Source organism: Schistocerca piceifrons, chromosome X (assembly GCF_021461385.2).
Source record: "Schistocerca piceifrons isolate TAMUIC-IGC-003096 chromosome X, iqSchPice1.1, whole genome shotgun sequence".
Classification (NCBI taxonomy): Eukaryota; Metazoa; Arthropoda; class Insecta; order Orthoptera; family Acrididae; genus Schistocerca; species Schistocerca piceifrons.
In genome coordinates this window covers 281933658-281954201 of record NC_060149.1, presented here as the reverse complement: position 1 = coordinate 281954201, position 20544 = coordinate 281933658, and the positions used below count along the sequence as shown (strand labels likewise).

Genomic DNA, 20544 nt, shown 5'->3' with positions numbered 1-20544 from the left:
TATAAAACTTGTAGCGAGTGTTAAACAAAAATGTTTTCCAAGCCACTGTTGATTGCGACGACTAATTGTCACCATCGTATTCCACTAGATCAACCCGACGCGTGTTGCCCGATCGTAAACGGTAGAAGACTGGTGGTAGTTACGGGAACAGTCTGGCGCCTGTTAAAATGTTTTTCTCTTTTACGGTTTTCAAAATTGTTCAAATGGCTCTGAGCACTATGGGACTTAACATCTGAGGTCATCAGTCCCGTATTCTTAGAACTACTTAAACCTAACTAACCTAAGGACATCACATACATCCATGCCCGAAGCAGGATTCGAACCTGCGATCGTAGTAGCAGCGCGGTTCCGGACTGAAACGCCTAAAACCACTCGGTCACAGCGGCCGGCGAACTAAAAAAAAAAAATAGATAAATTCGAGACCAGCATCCACACGGCAATACTACTCCAACAAAATAAGTACATTGGTAATGTCGGGCAAGTCGTCACCTTCATTCAGTATACACATAAGGAAATACACTTTTACATACGTTACGATATTATTTTTTATTTGAGATGTACTATTCCAGAATTAAATTGAAATTAGACCCAATTCCCCTGTTCTGACCAAGGTTTCCTGAAGGTTTCCCTTGGTTGTAAGGCAAATGCTGGAACTCCGATATTCCCAACTGGGACTCCCTCTGCCCCTTTACCTTTATTAAACTGAGAAGTTGTTAGTCGAACAACCCGCTCTACATTTAGGAATTGCAAATGAGAAATACTGAAAAAAATCAATACGAAAATCATTTTCCATTAGTAAATGAACGAGAAGTATTAGTGTGTAAGCCCGTAGATGTACACTATCTCTTAAAACGTATTTGGATACATTTTGGTGGACACTGGTATGGGGTGTGTCCACCCTTAGCCTTTATGGCAGCTTTAACTCTGCTGGGTAAACTATCAAGGAGGTGTCTGAATGTCTGTGACGGAACGTCTGCCCATTCGTCACCAAGGGACAAAACCAGAGACGGTAGTGATGTTTGATGCTGGGTTCTGGTGCGAGGTCGAGGTTCTAGCTCATCCCAAAGCAGTTCCATTGGGTTCCATGGAATTTTGGTAGGCCAGGCCATTTCTGGAATGTTACTATTAACAAACTATTGCGTCAGAGGTTTGGTTTATGACGGGTCCAATGACATGCTGATACACGTAATCATAATCTCTGCTGTGATCCTCTACTGTAAGCAGAAGTGCTGTAAAATACATTCTTATCCTCCCACATTTAGCGTTTTCTTAAGAGCAGTAAGGGATCCAGAGCGCAGCCACGAAAACACCCACAAACCGTAACACCAACTCCTCTGTACTACGTAGTACGCATGATGGCAGGTAACGTTATCAGGCATTCGGCCAACCAAAACGCTTCCACTGGATTGCCACAGGTTACAGAGTGACTCACAAAACAAATCAATCGTTTCCAGTCATCGACTGCACAGTGGCGATGCTCTTTACACTACCTCAAGTGTCGCTTTGCATTGACTGTAAAAGTGTGGCTTATGGGAAGCTGCTCGACTACTGCACTCGATTCTTTTAACTCCTAAAGCCGAGTCATTGCGCCACCTGCAGTGCTGGTAGCGCTTCTTAATTCACGAGTTATTTCTTCTGCTGCTTTCGTGCGACTTTTTATAACCACTGTCCGCAAGAATTGAAATGTCGCGGATGGATTTTGTACTCAGGTGACATCTAAATCTACATCTAATTACATACTCCGGAATCCACCATACGGTGTGTGGCGGAGGGTACCTCGTACCACAACCAGCATCTTCTCTCCCTGTTCCACTGCCAAACAGAACGAGGGAAAAATGACTGCCTATACGAATCTGTACGAGAGCTAATCTCTCTTATCTTATCTCTGTGGTCTTTCCGCGAAATGTAAGTTGGCGGCAGCAAAATTGTACTGCAGTCAGCCTCAAATGCTGATTCTCTAAATTTCCTCAGTAGCGATTCACGAAAAGAACGCCTCCTTTCCTTTAGAGACTCCCACCCGAGTTCCTGAAGCATTTCCGTAACACTCGCGTGATGATCAAACCTACCAGTAACAAATCTAGCAGCCCGCCTCTGAATTGCTTCTATGTCCTCCCTCAATCCGACCTGATAGGGATCCCAAACGCTCGAACAGTACTCAAGAACAGGTCGTATTAGTGTTTTATAAGCGGTCTCCTTTACAGATGAACCACATATTCCCTTCCAATGACTTGTCCACGTTCGAAGCCACTGGCATCTCCTGACCGACCCATCTTGCTGTTGCTCCTTCTATACTGACAGCACAACACAGCCCGCCTCCTATTACACTGGCAGGCCCGTCTATTGTCACATCAGGTGATCAATCCAAATTACATAGGGGTGTCCGTCTACTTTTCATCAGATAGTATACAGGGTGTTACAAAAAGGTACGGCCAAACTTTCAAGAAACATTCCTCACACACAAAGAAAGAAAATATGTTATGTGGACACGTGTCCGGAAACGCTTACTTTCCATGTTAGAGCTCATTTTATTACTTCTCTTCAAATCACATTAATCATGGAATGGAAACACACAGCAACAGAACTTACCAACGTGACTTCAAACACTTTGTTACAGGAAATGTTCAAAATGTCCTCCGTTAGCGAGGATACATGCATCCACCCTCCATCGCATGGAATCCCTGATGCGCTGATGCAGCCCTGGAGAATGGCGTATTGTACCACAGCCGTCCACAATACGAGCACGAAGAGTCTCTACATTTGGTACCGGGGTTGCGTAGACGAGAGGTTTCAAATGCCCCCATAAATGAAAGTCAAGAGGGTTGAGGTCAGGAAAGCGTGGAGGCCATGGAATTGGTCCGCCTCTGCCAATACATCGGTCACCGAATCTGTTGTTAAGAAGCGTACAAACACTTCCACTGAAATGTGCAGGAGCTCCATCGTGCATGAACCACATATTGTGTCGTACTTGTAAAGGCACGTGTTCTAGCAGCACAGGTAGAGTATCCCGTATGAAATCATGATAACGTGCTCCAGTGAGCGTAGGTGGAAGAACATGGGGCCCAATCAAGACATCACCAACAATGCCTACCCCAACGTTCACAGAAAATCTGTGTTGATGACGTGATGGCACAATTGCGTGTTGATTCTCGTCAGCCCACACATGTTGATTGTGAAAATTTACAATTTGATCACGTTCGAATGAAGCCTCATCCGTAAAGAGAACATTTTCACTGAAATGAGGATTGACACATTGTTGGATGAACCATTCGCAGTAGTGTACCCGTGGAGGCCAATCAGCTGCTGATAGTGCCTGCACACACTGTACATGGTACGGAAACAACTGGTTCTCCCGTAGCACTCTCCATACAGTGACGTGGTCAACGTTACCTTGTACAGCAGCAACTTCTCTGACGCTGACATTAGGGTTATCGTCAACTGCACAAAGAATTGCCTCGTCCGTTGCAGGTGTCCTCGTCGTTCTAGGTCTTCCCCAATCGCGAGTCATAGGCTGGAATGTTCCGTGCTCCCTAAGACGGCGATCAATTGCTTCGAACGTCTTCCTGTCGGGACACCTTCGTTCTGGAAATCTGTCTCGATACAAACGTACCGCGCCACGGCTATTGCCCCGTGCTAATCCATACATCAAACGGGCATCTGCCAACTCCGCATTTGTAAACATTGCACTGACTGCAAAACCACGTTCGTGATGAACACTAACCTGTTGATGCTACGTACTGATGTGCTTGATGCTAGTACTGTAGAGCAATGAATCGCATGTCAACACAAGCACCGAAGTCAACATTACCTTCCTTCAATTGGGTCAACTGGCGGTGAATCGAGGAAGTACAGTACATACTGACGAAACTAAAATGAGCTCTAACACGGAAATTAAGCGTTTCCGGACACATGTCCACATAACATATTTTCTTTCTTTGTGTGTGAGGAATGTTTCCTGAAAGTTTGGCGGTACCTTTTTGTAACACCCTTTAGAGCCCGGAAGCTCGTCACGATTTGTTCAATCACACTGCTGCGAGACCGTGCATTGATACAGGGAACGAAGTACTTAGTGAGATGTGAAGCTGTAACTGGCCTGTGGTCGCCGTCAGGGGAGAGCTGCCGCAGGGCGAGCGGCGGGTGGCCGCGGTCCCGCGCCTCGAGCAGGTCGCGGAGCCTGCGAAGCGCGTCGTCGCCCTCGTACAGCAGCGCGTACGATCTCCAGCCCAGCGCCCTCACCACATCGGCCAGCGCCTGTCCCACAAACACACACAAGGTTGTTACCACTGCGCATTTATCAGAATTAATCCTATGATTTACACGCAGTTTCAAAAACACTCATTCGATTTCACAAGAATATGTCTTCTAGATGGATGAAGAAAGTAACTGGGGTTCGACCCGCTAGGGTAGCCGAGCGCGCTAACGCGATGCTTCCTGGACTCGGGTAGGAGCGCCGGCCCCCGATCGAATCCGCCCGGCGGATTAACGACGAAGCCCGGTGTGCCGGCCAGCCTGGATGTGGTTTTTAGGCGTTTTTCCACATCCCGCTAGGTGAATACCGGGCTGGTCCCCACGTTCCGCCTCCGTCACACGCGTCGCAGACATTTGAAACGCGTCCGCACTATTTCACGATTTACACTAGACGCAGACAGTTGAGGCACACTGATTCCGTCGTGGGGGGTACGGGGTGGCGGCAGGAAGGGCATCTGGCCATCCCTCAAACTAACATTGCCAAATCCGCTGTAACCACGCCGACCCTGCGATCGGTGCGGGACTCTGGCGTAAGCGAAAGAAAGAAAATAAAAAAGAAGAAAGAAACTGGGGTTCATTTTAATTTATACATAGACTAAAAAAAGTAAAGGAAAGAACCACGAGATTCTAAAAGTGTATATGATTCACATGAATACATGCACAAGTTTAGGATACCTTTTTCAGTTAGTAATTGACAGTTTCAAAGTTTCACTTCAGCTTTCACAGATATTCAGTGTGCCCTTATCCGGATGCACGACAAAAATCCAGACAATATGAATCTCGTCTCATATTTTTTCCAACATGTCTGCTACTGCTATTACAATGTGGCGTCGCAGTTTGCCCAAACTTACTCGAAGAGGGGGAGTGTGAAGTCTTTTACAGACCCTCATCACAACAGAACGTCACAAGCCGTGTGATCGGACGAACGTGGAGGCCAATGGTGATTCATAAGCCATTTAAAGTCGATCAATCTTGAGGCAATTGATTGTTATGAAATATTATTACAATCTTCGGCATGCTGTCGTAGTTGTGGAAAAAAACCCTATCGCTAACATAACAGGTACATGAATCCAATAACCGTATTTTCGGCAAAAATAAATCTTTTTGTAGCGTAGTGACTTTGTCAAAGACGAAACGCACGTGGCAGGGCCACTGCATCTGCCCAGACCAGTCATCACTAGAAAGGATGAGAGAGTAACAAAATTAGTCTTTTAATTCTGATCACAGATTCGAACTCGAAATAAAATTTCGAGTAGAATGACACCTAACTCAGACCTTTCGATTAATTAATTAACAGTTCATCAAATCTGATTATTGAATTGATGTTATCAAATTAATTTTCCCAAGTCCACACACACTATCGAGGTATTGCCTACGTAGAGGACTGTCGGTTGGAGGGGGTGGAGAAATTTAACATTCCTAGTTTAATTAATATAGAAAACGCACAAGATGGGGAAATCTACCTTGGTTTTCTGGCCGTTAATTCGATCTGTCGTGAAGCCACGCGGTGGTGGAGGCACAGACAGTTCAAATGGCTCTGAGCACTGTGAGACTTAACTTCTGAGGTCATCAGTCCCCTAGATCTTAGAACTACTTAAACCTAACTAACCTAAGGACATCACACACACCCATGCCCGAGGCAAGGATTCGAACCTGCGATCGTAGCGGTCGCGCGGTTCCAGACTGTAGCGCCTAGAACCGCACGGCCACACCGGCCGGCCACCGACAGTTCCCCCGCTTTCAGAGAACTCACGCCAGTACAAGTCACCCAACTTGAGGGCCGGAACTCACCCACTCCAGGCACCCAGTATAGCGGCAACAGTTGCACCTCTCACCCCTGTTAGTAGGTTACAAGGACCTTTTCGTATACAACGGAGGTGCACCGTAGCTCATAGACCGAACCTTTAAATAAGCTGTGGAGCATCTCTCCACGCCGGCCGAAGTGGCCGTGCGGTTAAAGGCGCTGCAGTCTGGAACCGCAAGACCGCTACGGTCGCAGGTTCGAATCCTGCCTCGGGCATGGATGTTTGTGATGTCCTTAGGTTAGTTAGGTTTAACTAGTTCTAAGTTCTAGGGGACTTCGCATTCGGGAGGACGACGGTTCAATCCCGCGTCCGGCCATCCTGATTTAGGTTTTCCGTGATTTCCCTAAATCGCTCCAGGCAAATGCCGGGATGGTTCCTTTCAAAGGGCACGGCCGACTTCCTTCCCCGTTCTTCCCTAATCCGATGAGACCGATGACCTCGCTGTCTGGTCTCCTTCCCCAAAACAACCAACCAATCTAGGGGACTAATGACCTCAGCAGTTGAGTCCCATAGTGCTCAGAGCCATCTCTCCACCCCCATGCCGTTGCAGTTTTAGGGGTGTCATCATCGCGAGGTTTAGCGTACGACAGTTACCGCCATTTAGTGGCTAGTGCTCCCATTAACGTGGAAGCAGCCTAGGTTAGTCATCCACGAACCACTAATGATGTTTACAGTTACTAAGTACATCGCAGTTGCAGTGGCTGCGACTGTACTACCGCTACGTCTGCGGGCGAGATACTGGCGCTACAGATAGACAAGTTTAAGATGTTATGGCCGACCCCTGTCACTTTCCTCGAAAGCGTGACCAATGGTTAGTTTCTTCTGTAGTAGCGATACCGTTATTTCACTTCTGTGCTCTCTCTGTGGACTGGTCTTTATTCTGAATAAAGTTTTGTTGTGTGAACATGTGTACTTTCAACTTGTCCTACAGCAAGTAAGTCTATTGCTCGCCAGCGGCTACATTCTGTAAGTGATAATTTACGAAAACTTGTGATCGGCCTACCTCTCGTGTACGTGTTCATTTTGATTGTATGATTTTCCAGATTATCCCGCCTTGCATTGTGTGTAGCTTCCCTAATGGCCCTGCTGTAAAGCAGTTCCTTACTAGTGTTGAAGCACCCGTTGTGAGGAATGAAGTCCGATACCTGGGACAGAATATCCGCAAGTGAGTGATCTGCTAGGGAACAATGTTAGTTAGTGCTTCTTTGCTAATCTGCTACAGTTAGGGCCACCAACACACAAAGGCTAGATTTTCTCTCGCGAATCGACGGAAAACGCACTAAACTCTTGAGAGCCGGTCTCGTTCTCGACTACGCTACGTTGCTGCAACTGTATGTTTCTCATGTTTTACGGTTCACTTTACCACTTAAATGGAAGGTAATCTCATCACTGGACATCAAACACGAAAAGCGATTACTACCTTCTCCCAGAATTATTTCACTAAGTTTCCCACTTTGCTGTTTCCCACAATAATGAAGGACTTGCAGCAACTTAATCCTCTATGGTTTGAAAGACTAAAGTCACCGAATAGCACGTGATACTGGCGCATCATGAATTGCGAAACCTCGGCTGACACGACGCGCAGATATTTGTGGACTGTATGTAAACCTCACTTTACTATGCTCAACGTCTGAAACGAGCAGAATGGGGCGACCTCCCGACTTCCCCTTACATTAACAACTTGAAACTGCACGTGTTGTCGGCCGAAGTGGCCGTGCGGTTAAAGGCGCTGCAGTCTGGAACCGCAAGACCGCTACGGTCGCAGGTTCGAATCCTGCCTCGCGCATGGATGTTTGTGATGTCCTTAGGTTAGTTAGGTTTAACTAGTTCTAAGTTCTAGGGGACTAATGACCTCAGCAGTTGAGTCCCATAGTGCTCAGAGCCACCCTGCACGTGTCATCGTCGCATCCTGTGACGTGCAGAAGACTGAGTGCCGTACTCACGACTATAGCTACGCGGCACAGATGTAACTGAAAAAAAAATGGTTCAAATGGCTCTGAGCACTATGGGACTCAACTGCTGAGGTCATTAGTCCCCTAGAACTTAGAACTAGTTAAACCTAACTAACCTAAGGACATCACAAACATCCATGCCCGAGGCAGGATTCGAACCTGCGACCGTAGCGGTCTTGCGGTTCCAGACTGCAGCGCGTTTAACCGCACGGCCACTTCGGCCGGCCATGTAACTGAAGTTCACCTGTTCAAACGGATACGAGAAACGCCTGTTGTTGCTGGGTTATCGCCATACCGGCTCGTCGCACATTGGATAATTAACAAGCAAGCGATCTAAATCCAACTGCACTGGTTACCTAACACTAGCGTCAAGGTAAGCTTTTAATTTCTAATGAAATTGAAATTTAACCAGAATTTCTATTTCCATTCATATAGAAGGTACAGTAATTTGAAATTGGATGAATCTTATTTAAACATACTGTACAATATAATTCCAGAGGTTAAATGTAAAATGAACGAAACATTCCGATCTGTAGCACTGGTGCACTGAGATTAGGTCCGAAAGTCTCCGTCTGTGCCTGAGAGGACCACAAGGCGCACCGAAGCACAGGTGGAGAAGTTAGAGAGTGGCGGAACAAACCTCGCTGCAGGTGTTGTCCAGTAACCCATTGTACAAGTTGGAGTCATAAAAACAGGCTGGCAAAATACACGGTACCGTCACATTAATGTGACTGTAGTCAGTCTTCAACGTCACCTTGCAATAACCACTCACAAACGGTAGGTGGCAGCGCTTGCAGTGAAGGATATACACGGGTTGGATAAATATTATTGACAACACTTCCGTAACATGAAGGATATGCGTCACACGGCATGCCTGCTGTCTGTAGCTGTTGAGGTGGTCAGTTGAAGTAGTCCCCTGAGCAGCGATGGCTGCGTTTGCGTCAGTCGCTGTGTGTACCGTCTGGAAGTGCGAGAGGCCAGTTCAAGCGCCCCAACAGCGTGTTAAGGAAACACGAACAGCGCGCCTGGACCAAGGTTGAAGTGGTCTGTGGTGCCGGCCGCTGTGGCCGAGCGGTTCTAGGCGCTTAAGTCCGGAACCGCGCTGCTGCTACGGTCGCAGGTTCGAATCCTGCGCCGGCCGTAGTGGCCGTGCGGTTCTAGGCGCTACAGTTTGGAGCCGAGCGACCGCTACGGTCGCAGGTTCGAATCCTGCCTCGGGGATGGATGTGTGTGATGTCCTTAGGTTAGTTAGGTTTAAGTAGTTCTAAGTTATAGGGGACTGATGACCTCAGAAGTTAAGTCCCATAGTGCTCAGAGCCATTTGAACCATTTGAATCCTGCCTCGGGCATGGATGTGTGTGATGTCCTTAGGTTAGTCTAGGGGACTGATGACCTAAGATGTTAAGTCCCATAGTGCTTAGAGCCATTTGAACCATTTTTTTGGCCTGTGGTCAGAGCGCTCAACAATGTTTCCTACTGGCACTGCATCCCATCATCCTTCATAACAGTGCACTACGCCGCACGGCGACCCCCGTGCAGGAGTTCCTGCATGCGTGGTGGTGTCAGATACTGGAACAAACACCGTCTTCACCCGATACGCGTCCGTGCGATTACGACCTGTTCGCGCTACAGCAGAAGACAAGACATCATCCGTGCCATAGGGCGGTCCTTGCGAGATATCGATTGAGATGGATTCGCTGGCGGTGTACGACGCCTTCCATGTGTGCAGGGGATGGAGATCGAGATAGGGCGATTATACTGAGAGCATTTAATACAACGAACGTCTGCCAATAAGGTATAGTATGAATTATTTCCGTGTTGCCACTAATTTTTACCCATCCAATGTATAAACTGTATCGCGGAGACGCACAAAATATGTCAGTCGTTGTAGTAATGTGGAAAGGGGACTTTTCTTCTGACGACAGAAAAGGTCATGATGATCGGCTTGCGGGCCAAGAGTTGAAGTACACTCCTGGAAATGGAAAAAAGAACACATTGACACCGGTGTGTCAGACCCACCATACTTGCTCCGGACACTGCGAGAGGGCTGTACAAGCAATGATCACACGCACGGCACAGCGGACACACCAGGAACCGCGGTGTTGGCCGTCGAATGGCGCTAGCTGCGCAGCATTTGTGCACCGCCGACGTCAGTGTCAGCCAGTTTGCCGTGGCATACGGAGCTCCATCGCAGTCTTTAACACTGGTAGCATGCCGCGACAGCGTGGACGTGAACCGTATGTGCAGTTGACGGACTTTGAGCGAGGGCGTATAGTGGGCATGCGGGAGGCCGGGTGGACGTACCGCCGAATTGCTCAACACGTGGGGCGTGAGGTCTCCACAGTACATCGATGTTGTCGCCAGTGGTCGGCGGAAGGTGCACGTGCCCGTCGACCTGGTACCGGACCGCAGCGACGCACGGATGCACGCCAAGACCGTAGGATCCTACGCAGTGCCGTAGGGGACCGCACCGCCACTTCCCAGCAAATTAGGGACACTGTTGCTCCTGGGGTATCGGCGAGGACCATTCGCAACCGTCTCCATGAAGCTGGGCTACGGTCCCGCACACCGTTAGGCCGTCTTCCGCTCACGCCCCAACATCGTGCAGCCCGCCTCCAGTGGTGTCGCGACAGGCGTGAATGGAGGGACGAATGGAGACGTGTCGTCTTCAGCGATGAGAGTCGCTTCTGCCTTGGTGCCAATGATGGTCGTATGCGTGTTTGGCGCCGTGCAGGTGAGCGCCACAATCAGGACTGCATACGACCGAGGCACACAGGGCCAACACCCGGCATCATGGTGTGGGGAGCGATCTCCTACACTGGCCGTACACCACTGGTGATCGTCGAGGGGACACTGAATAGTGCACGGTACATCCAAACCGTCATCGAACCCATCGTTCTACCATTCCTAGACCGGCAAGGGAACTTGCTGTTCCAACAGGACAATGCACGTCCGCATGTATCCCGTGCCACCCAACGTGCTCTAGAAGGTGTAAGTCAACTACCCTGGCCAGCAAGATCTCCGGATCTGTCCCCCATTGAGCATGTTTGGGACTGGATGAAGCGTCGTCTCACGCGGTCTGCTCGTCCAGCACGAACGCTGGTCCAACTGAGACGCCAGGCGGAAATGGCATGGTAAGCCGTTCTACAGGACTACATCCAGCATCTCTACGATCGTCTCCATGGGAGAATAGCAGCCTGCATTGCTGCAAAAGGTGGATATACGCTGTACTAGTTCCGACATTGTGCATGCTCTGTTGCCTGTGTCTATGTGCCTGTGGTTCTGTCAGTGTGATCATGTGATGTATCTGACCCCAGAAATGTGTCAATAAAGTTTCCCCTTCCTGGGACAATGAATTCACGGTGTTCTTATTTCAATTTCCAGGAGTGTATTTCCTTAACAGTTAGTCGGTAAACTGTTCGCTTGCTGCCGTGGTCAAGGTGTATCGTGTATGGCCGAATGACGCTATCCAAAGCCGACGCCGAGACAAATATGGTACACCACGGGCCATAGATAACAGGGGTCAGCGAGGGCTGCTGGGATGTGTACAGGGGAATACACGTGCAACTTTTGAGCAGCTGACCGCCCAGATGAACCTAGGGACTGCTAACAGTGCTTCCTCGACGACCATTCAGCGAACATTGGTGCATATGAGCCTTCTTACCAGGAGCCAGGTTCATGCACGAAGCTGACTCCTGTTCATTGGCGACGAAGGCAATACCGAAACTGGACGTCCACTGAGTGAAGACAGGTGACCTTCTCAGATGAATCACGTTTTATGCTCCATCGAACTGAAAGCAAAAACCCTGCAACAATCGTCGGAAGGGTTCAGGCCGGAGGAGAGAGCATTTTGGTCAGGGGAATGTTTTTGTGTCATTCCCTAGATGATCTCGTCATTCTGGAAGGTATGAAGGATCAATACAAGTATGTATCTATCCCTGGTAATAATGTCCACCCCAAAATGCAGTATGTTTTTCCTCCACGCAATGGCATCTACCAGCAGGACAGTGTATCGTGTTACACAGATCGCAGTGTACATGGATGATTCTAGAAGTACCTGGCTACAAAACTCCCTGGATTTAAAGCCAATCGAGAGTCTGTGGGACCACCTCGATCAGGCTGTTGGCCCCATGGATCATCAACCGAGAAAACTAGCGTAGCTGCCCACGGGACTGGAGTCGGCATAGCTGCACATCCCCGTTGGTACCTTCCATAATCCCACTGGCTGCCCTCCTGCACATGTCACAGAAGTCCGCGCTGCAAGAGGCGGTAATTCAGGCTTTTGACAGATGGTCACTTCAGTGTGAATGGACAGTGTATTTCATACACCTTTATTAAGACAGGAAAATACCATCCACGCTGTGTGCGTATAATGTAAGTTGGTTTACCTAATGTAAGCCTCATGAAATATTTTCCGTGTCAGTTTTATTTGCCCTCCCTGTAGATGCAGGTCTGAAGAACACCCGCTGATCCATGTTGTTATACTATCCGTGTTAACAATACAATAGGGATTGTTGTCACCCGACAAATTGACGACTCAGTGGAACGTAAAGTTTTGCAGATCCAGGAGAAACTGAATGGCAACTCAGGACGACGCAGGAATTCATTTGGAGATGGCCTTTTCTGGATTAACATTTAGCGTGAAAAAAAGCGTAAAATTACTGCAAGAAGATTGTTACCGAATAATTTAACTGGTAAGATGAAGAAGCTGAGCTATCCAATCCGATGGATGTACACATCCACAGAAAGCTTTTAAAAACTCTTCAGCGAGGTCCTTCTACAGTGTAGATGGCTTTTCTGTGAGTTTTTAACCTCACTGCTTGTTTTCATGGTGGACACTTCACGGCCAGGTCCCATGCGAAGCACTTTAACTAGTACCCGGCCGCCCGTCGGTAATTTGATTGTGAGCGCAATAACTGTCATTCAGAGTTGCAACCAGCAGATAATTGTCGGAGTCTAGCACGAAATGCAGCCACACACAATGCGGTCACACACAACAAACCACCGCCCAGATGCTGCCTACTGACCCGTGCCACCTGACACCACTACACCACCAACCGACTGCGACTGCGACTGCGACTGCGACTAACACTTAAGCACTCGCGCAAAGTCCTCTTTGCAATGTTCTATTTGCCTCAAAGTAACAACTGAACCTTGGACAGCAGCGGTGAGATTTTCATTGACGTAATGGGCGAACTATTACTTAGTAAATGGTAACCGTAATCAATGTAACAGGGTCCAAAACCGATATTTGTAAAAATAAAACGATTTTAATATTTTGTATTTACACACTTGCACACGACGCATCTAATCCCTTTATTTCATACTGCAAATACCACATTCAACTGCAATTACTTATTAATTAATAAATATAATCAACATCAACTTCAAACGTGGTGTCCTATCAGACCTACCATTATATAATTGTCGTCAAACATGGGCCTAAGCAAACACATCTCACATTAAATATATGTGAGGCGAGGCTAGAGCTGTGTCCTGAAACGATAGGGCCTTCATTACCTCACCAGTGTGTTTGATATGTAAAATATACACGATAGGCTATCAGGAGAGTGCTGAAACATACTGACTAATGACGGGTAACCAAGCCAATCTCTCGTCTCAAAAACTGGCAACCGTATACCTGGTAAAAAGAATGAAGAGAATACGGAAAGGTACTAACAGAACGCTTTGTGTGCTTTTCGAGACTTTCCCGAAGTAATAACTGCTTCAGTCGGATAATGTTGTAAAGGATGAACAATCCTTCAACGACACAGCTGCTCGTCGTCTTCAGGTGCTTACTGACGTGTTGCTGCGTCAATATATGCGCTGCATCGCTAGAAAAGCGCAGGCGCCAAGGCGTGGGGATATAATGTTATCGTAGACGAATCATTGAGGGCGTCGACATCCATAGCCCCCTTCCGGAGAAACGAGCCACGGTCTTCGCATGCTCGACGCGGGAAAAGCGCGCCCACAAATCACGGTCCAGCGCCCGCGTAGCGACTGTTGGCGTCCAGCTTAAGGTGCCCGGAATCCGGTTCCCCGTCATGGTCGACTCGTTATATTCGTAGGTCTGCGGCCAACGATGCCTTAGTAACACCAATGCTGGTTCTCATGTCTTGCTAAGTATAAATCCCGTGTATCCCTTAATCAGGTCGTCATTTGTATGTACTGCGACTGCTTGTTTGATGATGGAGTCCCAGTGCGTGTAGGTGAGCGAAAGGATCTTTGGCTCTCCGTAGTTCAAGCTATGTCCCATGTCATGACAGTGTGCAGCAACAGTAGACTTCTCTGCTCATCTAATCTGGTGTGGCGTCTATGTTCAGCGCATCTATCTTTAACAGTGCGACACGTCTGGCAACAGGATTTCATATATCCCTGGCTCCCTTAGACATCGGCTGTCTTTAACAGAACCTAAAATCCCTTGCAGTCGCGGTGCAGGGTGGAAGATGTTTCTTCAATATAAAGTCGATCTTAAAGGACATACCACCTACATGGGGCAAAAAAACATCCTCGTGGGATTCTACGTTCTTTCTACCTGTTCTTGAGGTTTGATGCGTGCAGGTTGAAAGACATTTCGAATCTGCTTATCAGAGAACCCTTTGGTAGAAAAACAAAGAGAAGATGCCTAGGCGCTACTGATAAGCTCTTTGAATCTGAGATAACTCTAGCCCTACGGAAGAGTGTCCGTGATAAAACACTACCTTGGGATGGGTGACGGTAGTTCGTAGATATAGATCAGTGTGAGTTGGTTTGCGGAACACACTGTGACTCAAGGAGCCGCAGTCTTTCTGCGGACCAAGAAAACCTAGGTCTAAGGAGGCCAGGGATATACAAAATCCGGTGCCAGTGTGGGAGGTCATACATTTGGCAGACGTATCGCACTGTTAATATAGATGCACTGAACATAGACACCACACCCGACACGTGACATAGCATGAATTATGGAGAGCAAAAGATCCCTACACACGCCTCCAAGCACTAGGACTCCATCATCCAAGTAGCAGTCGAAATACGTGTAAGTGACGACTTGATTTATAGAGACACGGGATTTCAACTTAGGAAGACATGGGAACCAGCGCTGGCAAACCAACGAATCCAACGCTTTAACAGAGACAGGGAATCGGAGCCCTCACATTTAAACTGGGAGCCAACACTCTTCCCGCGCGCGTGCTACGTCGTGATTTGAGCGCGTGCTTCTCCCGCGTCGCGCATGCGAAGACCGTGGCCCGTTTCTCCAGTAGGAGACTCGGGATGTCGACGGCCTTGATGATTCATCTATGATGTTATACCGCACACCTTGGCGCCTGCGCTTTTCTCGCGATCCAGTGCATATACCGGAAAGCCTCTGCAGCAACACGTCATCAGCCAGGTTGGATCCCGGAAGCACTTACTGCTTTGAGCATTTACGAGACACTAAGCAGAAAAACTGTCGTATTTCGTTCTTATGACTAGTGGAAGATTGTTAGGGCGTGACAGGCGAGACATATTTCAAGACTAGCTAGAGATTAGGGACGTTGGTAGAGGGAAAACGCAGGTCGATGGCCCCTGTTAAGCTGTGACCAACTCATGGCCGGTAGGCGAAGCTATGTCAGACACTAATAGGCACGCAAATAGGGACAACCTCCCACTATCACTACCACCACTAGGAACAATGGAGAACCCAGCCACCAACATGGCTACGCCAGAGACAACGAAGACCCACCTACATGAACGAAAGAAATCGAGAAACAAGGCAGAAGAGGGGAGAAGACACTGAAGAAAAACGGCATTAGGAGAAATGAGGAGATTCCAACAAGACCTTTTACAGAAAGAAAGCAGTTCAGAAGAAAACAGAAAAGGCAACTCTAACGCTGATTCACATTCATATGTAAAAATGGAAGTTCAAGATTATGACTACGAAGAACAATTCATCAAAGTCTCTCATCGGAGATCCATACATGTACATCTCCATGATTACTCTGCAATTCACATTTAAGTGTTTGGCAGAGGGTTCATCGAACCACAATCATACTATCTCTCTACCGTTCCACTCCCGAACAGCGCGCGGGAAAAACGAACATCTAAACCTTTCTGTTCGAGCTCTGATTTCTCTTATTTTGTTTTGATGATCATTCCTACCTATGTAGGTTGGGCTCAACAAAATATTTTCGCATTCGGAAGAGAAAGTTGGTGACTGAAATTTCGTAAATAGATCTCGCCCCGACGAAAAACGTCTTTGCTTGAATGACTTCCATCCCAACTCGCGTATCATGTCTGCCGCACTCTCTCCCCTGTTACGTGATAATACAAAACGAGCTGCCCTTTTTTGCAACCTTTCGATGTCCTCCGTCAATCCCACCTGGTAAGGACCCCACACCGCGCAGCAATACTCTAACAGAGGACGAACGAGTGTAGTGTAAGTTGTCTCTTTAGTGGACTTGTTGCATCTTTTAAGTGTCCTGCCAATGAAACACAACCTTTGGCTCGCCTTCCAAACAACATTATCTATGTGGTCTTTCCAATTGAAGTTGTTCGTAATTTTAACACCCAGGTACTTAGTTGAATTGACAGCGTTGAGAATTGTACTATTTATCGAGTAATCGAATTCCAACGGATTTCTTTTGGAACTCATGTGGATCACCTCACACTTTTCGTTATTTAGCGTCAACTGCCACCTGCCACACCATACAGCAATCTTTTCTAAATCTCTTTGCAGCTGATACTGGTCTTCGGATGACCTTACTAGACAGTAAATTGCAGCATCATCTGCGAACAACCTAAGAGAACTGCTCAGATTGTCACCCTTGTCATTTACATAGATCAGGAACAGCAGAGGTCCCAGGACGCTTCCCTGGGGAACACCTGATATCACTTCAGTTTTACTCGATGATTTGCCGTCTATTACTACGAACTGCGACCTTCCTGACAGGAAATCACGAATCCAGTCGCACAACTGAGACGATACCCCATAGGCCCGCAGCTTGATTAGAAGTCGCTTGTGAGGAACGGTGTCAAAAGCTTTCCGGAAATCTAGAAATACGGAATCAACTTGAGATCCCCTGTCGATGGCGGCCATTACTTCGTGCGAATAAAGAGCTAGCTGCGTTGCACAAGAACGATGTATTCTGAAACCATGCTGATTACGTATCAATAGATCGTTCCCTTCGAGGTGATTCATAATGTTTGAATAGAGTATATGCTCCAAAACCCTACTGCAAACCAACGTCAATGATATAGGTCTGTAGTTCGATGGATTACTCCTGCTAACCTTCTTAAACACTGGTGCGACCTGCGCAATTTTCCAATTTGTAGGTACAGATCTATCGGTGAGCGAGCGGTTGTATATGATTGCTAAGTAGGGAGCTATTGTATCAGCGTAATCTGAAAGGAACCTAATCGGTATACAATCTGGACCTGAAGACTTGGCCGTATCAAGCGATTTGAGTTGCTTTGCAACCCCTAAGGTATCTACTTGTAAGAAATTCATGCTAGCAGCTGTTCGTGATTCAAATTCTGGAATATTCCATTCGCCTTCCCAGATGAAGGAATTTCGGAAAACTGCGTTCAAAAACTCCGCTTTAGCGGCACAGTCGTCGGTAAGAGTACCATCGTCAGTACGCAGCGAAGGTATTGACTGCGTCTTGCCGCTTGTGTACTTTACATACGTCGGAAGGCTGCGCAAAGGACACATGAACAGAAAAAAAGGAAGGTGAACATCAACTAACAAATACGACGGTTTTGTAACAACCTCTAATGAGCCACCAGCACAACAGGCCACAGAGCCACAAGCCAACGTTGAGAAGAAACAATTAGCAGCGCCGTGTCATCCACTACGACGCAAACCATGCCCATAGCCCCGTACAAACTGATTATCGACCTGATGTATTGGACGTAGCGATACTTAAGAGGGAACTACAGGGTGAAGATAGAAACGTGATGGCAGGAAGCCTTAGCGGAATATTCAAAGGAGAAAACATATCACACAATTTTCATAGCATGGAAGACTATGCAAGAGGATTCAATTTATGCCAAGTCAACAAAATACCGTTCTACACCCACCAGAAATCAGAAAAAAGGGATTTGAAAGTGATCATCAGATACCGCTCATACAAAAGAAGAAGAAGAAGTCCTGCAGGATCTTCGAAACACAGGTTTCACGGTCCGAGAAGTGCACCATCACGAGAAGGATCCCAAAACTGGACAACTGGTTCCACAACCTGTATTTACGATTACTCTGCCAAAAACTCAGAGCCTAGATGCCATCTAGGATGTCAAATATATAAGTTGCGTAAAAGTCACAACAGAAAATTATATTTTACAAAAAGTTCCTTCTCAGCGTACACGATGAAATATATTTAAATTCCGTCTGTCATTGGGGGCTAGAAATTGTTTCCACCTCTTCCTGGTGCAATTGTTCTGGTACTTGAGTTCCTGTAATAGTTAAGGTAAAGCCTCTTGTCGCAATTAGCCAAATTGCCAAAGATGGACGCATACAAGAAACTACTGCTGGCTCCTAGCAAGATGCATTAGATGCGGAGGACCCAAAAAAGTGAAGCTTGTACTCACCGAAGGATAAATCATCCAAATGGGAAAATTGCAAACAAGATGGTCATCCAGCAAATCGGAAAGAATGCAAGAAAGCCTAGGGAGGCATCCGAACCCACAAGGCACGAACCAATGCTAAACCAGAAACTACAACCATGCCTGCACTGAAAATAGTGACACCAAGAACGACGAAAGAACCACTTATGACAACACAAGCCAGCATATCAATAACGAGAGAAACCAAACATCAAGATACATTAGGAGAATGCGCTCAAGAGGAAAACTGTATTCAAGCGTACTGAACAACAGGGCAGATTAGACGACAGGAAACTAGGACAACAACACAGAAAAACTAGAGGCTGGTGAAGCTCTATCAGAGACCGCCAAACTGTTAAACTCCCTAACAAGCGGTAACTTATTCCAAAAATTGATTAAATTGGGGAGGAAGCAGAGGAAAGCACTCGACACGATTACTAAGTGATTATTTTAGTCAAAGAACTGATGCACATCATTGACTAAAAGTACCATAGACCATGTTGAGAAGATGCACGAAGGATTTAAGAATCCGCATCTGGAATGCGAACGGAGTTTGAAACAAGAAAGCAGAACTACAGTACTTTGTCTCCTCTAACAATACTGGCACTCTATTATTAATAGAAACACATCACCGCATGTCTGAAACCTTTAGACTACGGAATATGAACATGTTATTGAACGGACAGGTTAGAAGAGGAGGTGGGACGGCAAGGTTCCTCGGCAACAACATCACGCATCGTGAGAAAAGACTGCGACCATTACAACAACTTGAGGTAACGACAGCAACCATCTGATAAACAACAGGACAAGTAACATTGGTAATGGCTTATGTAAGACCAAATTCCCAGCTAATACCTGAAGATCTACAGACGATATTTTACAGTTTGGACAAAGTACTTCTCGGTGGCGACCTCAACGTACCTCTCGAGCCTACCCATAGCCCCATACAAACTGACTATCGACCTGATGTACTGGACGTAGCGATACTTAAGAGGGAACTACTGGGTGAAGATAGAAACTCCAGTGGCGATGCGCTCAGAGACGAAAAGGGCTTCGACGACGAAAATGAGGGCGTATCAGGTCAAAGTAGCAGAAAGTAGGGGCGATAGTTATTATGATAGTTATTATGGACCAGTCATCGATGATATACCGTAAATTTCAAGCTTTGTCCCTTTTTTTATATGATAAATGCTTGTCAAGCTTTGAACGCGTTTTTCTGAAAACCATGTTTTCAGACGTGGTTGTCGTCGCCCAAGCTACAATGGCGTCCCTTGGAGTAAACTGAAGTCCCTTCAGTTCATCGTACCCGATTTTTTTATGTTGATATTTAGTAATCTTTTTCTGCCAAAATTGAGGGGCCAAAAAACGGCCATTTTTTAAATATTTATAATTTCGCCTTTTTTCCTTTTTTTGTGCAGATCCTTACGTTGAACTAAAATTAAGTTTGTATGGACCATGGTGATATGTTACTTTCATGTTTCAGATAACCCCATATTAATGTTTTTCAATAAAAAATACAAATAAAAACTTCAATGCTCGCTTTATTCATTGCAGTAAACCCCATCTGTCTACTAGATTCCAGTACGCAGAAAAGAATTCTGAATCTGCGCCGTATTTTCGTACGTCACTCTGTCGTTCCCCGTTAAGGGCATAAACGGTGACCCCGAGCTGTTGACGGCGGTGGACCTTACTTCTGATCACCACCAAGTAATTGGATAATTCAAAAGAGCTATAAAACACCCACAGCGTTGGAAGACAACTGATACCGATTGGAAAAGTTTCGGTAGATGTATGAACAACAACGTCAGACCAACTTTAAAAATCACAACTAAGGAAGACGTAGATACAATTAATGACTACAGTACCAAAAAGGTAATAAAGACAACCACGGAGGCCAGTACTACAATTATACACAACAGATTGCGACAAGAGGCATTACCTTCATTATTACAGGAACTCAAGTACCAGAAAAATTAAACCTG

General features: G+C 46.7%; 1 protein-coding gene across 1 annotated transcript in view; it reads right to left on the bottom strand.

Moving 5' to 3' along the window:
* LOC124722311 (glutamate receptor ionotropic, kainate 2-like) overlaps positions 1–20544 on the bottom strand; it is a 593330-nt gene that overhangs the window by 425440 nt on the left and 147346 nt on the right. The window contains exon 4 of the mRNA XM_047247491.1: positions 3971–4248. Coding sequence (XP_047103447.1) covers positions 3971–4248 — 278 coding nt within the window. The remainder of the gene's footprint in view (positions 1–3970; positions 4249–20544) is intronic.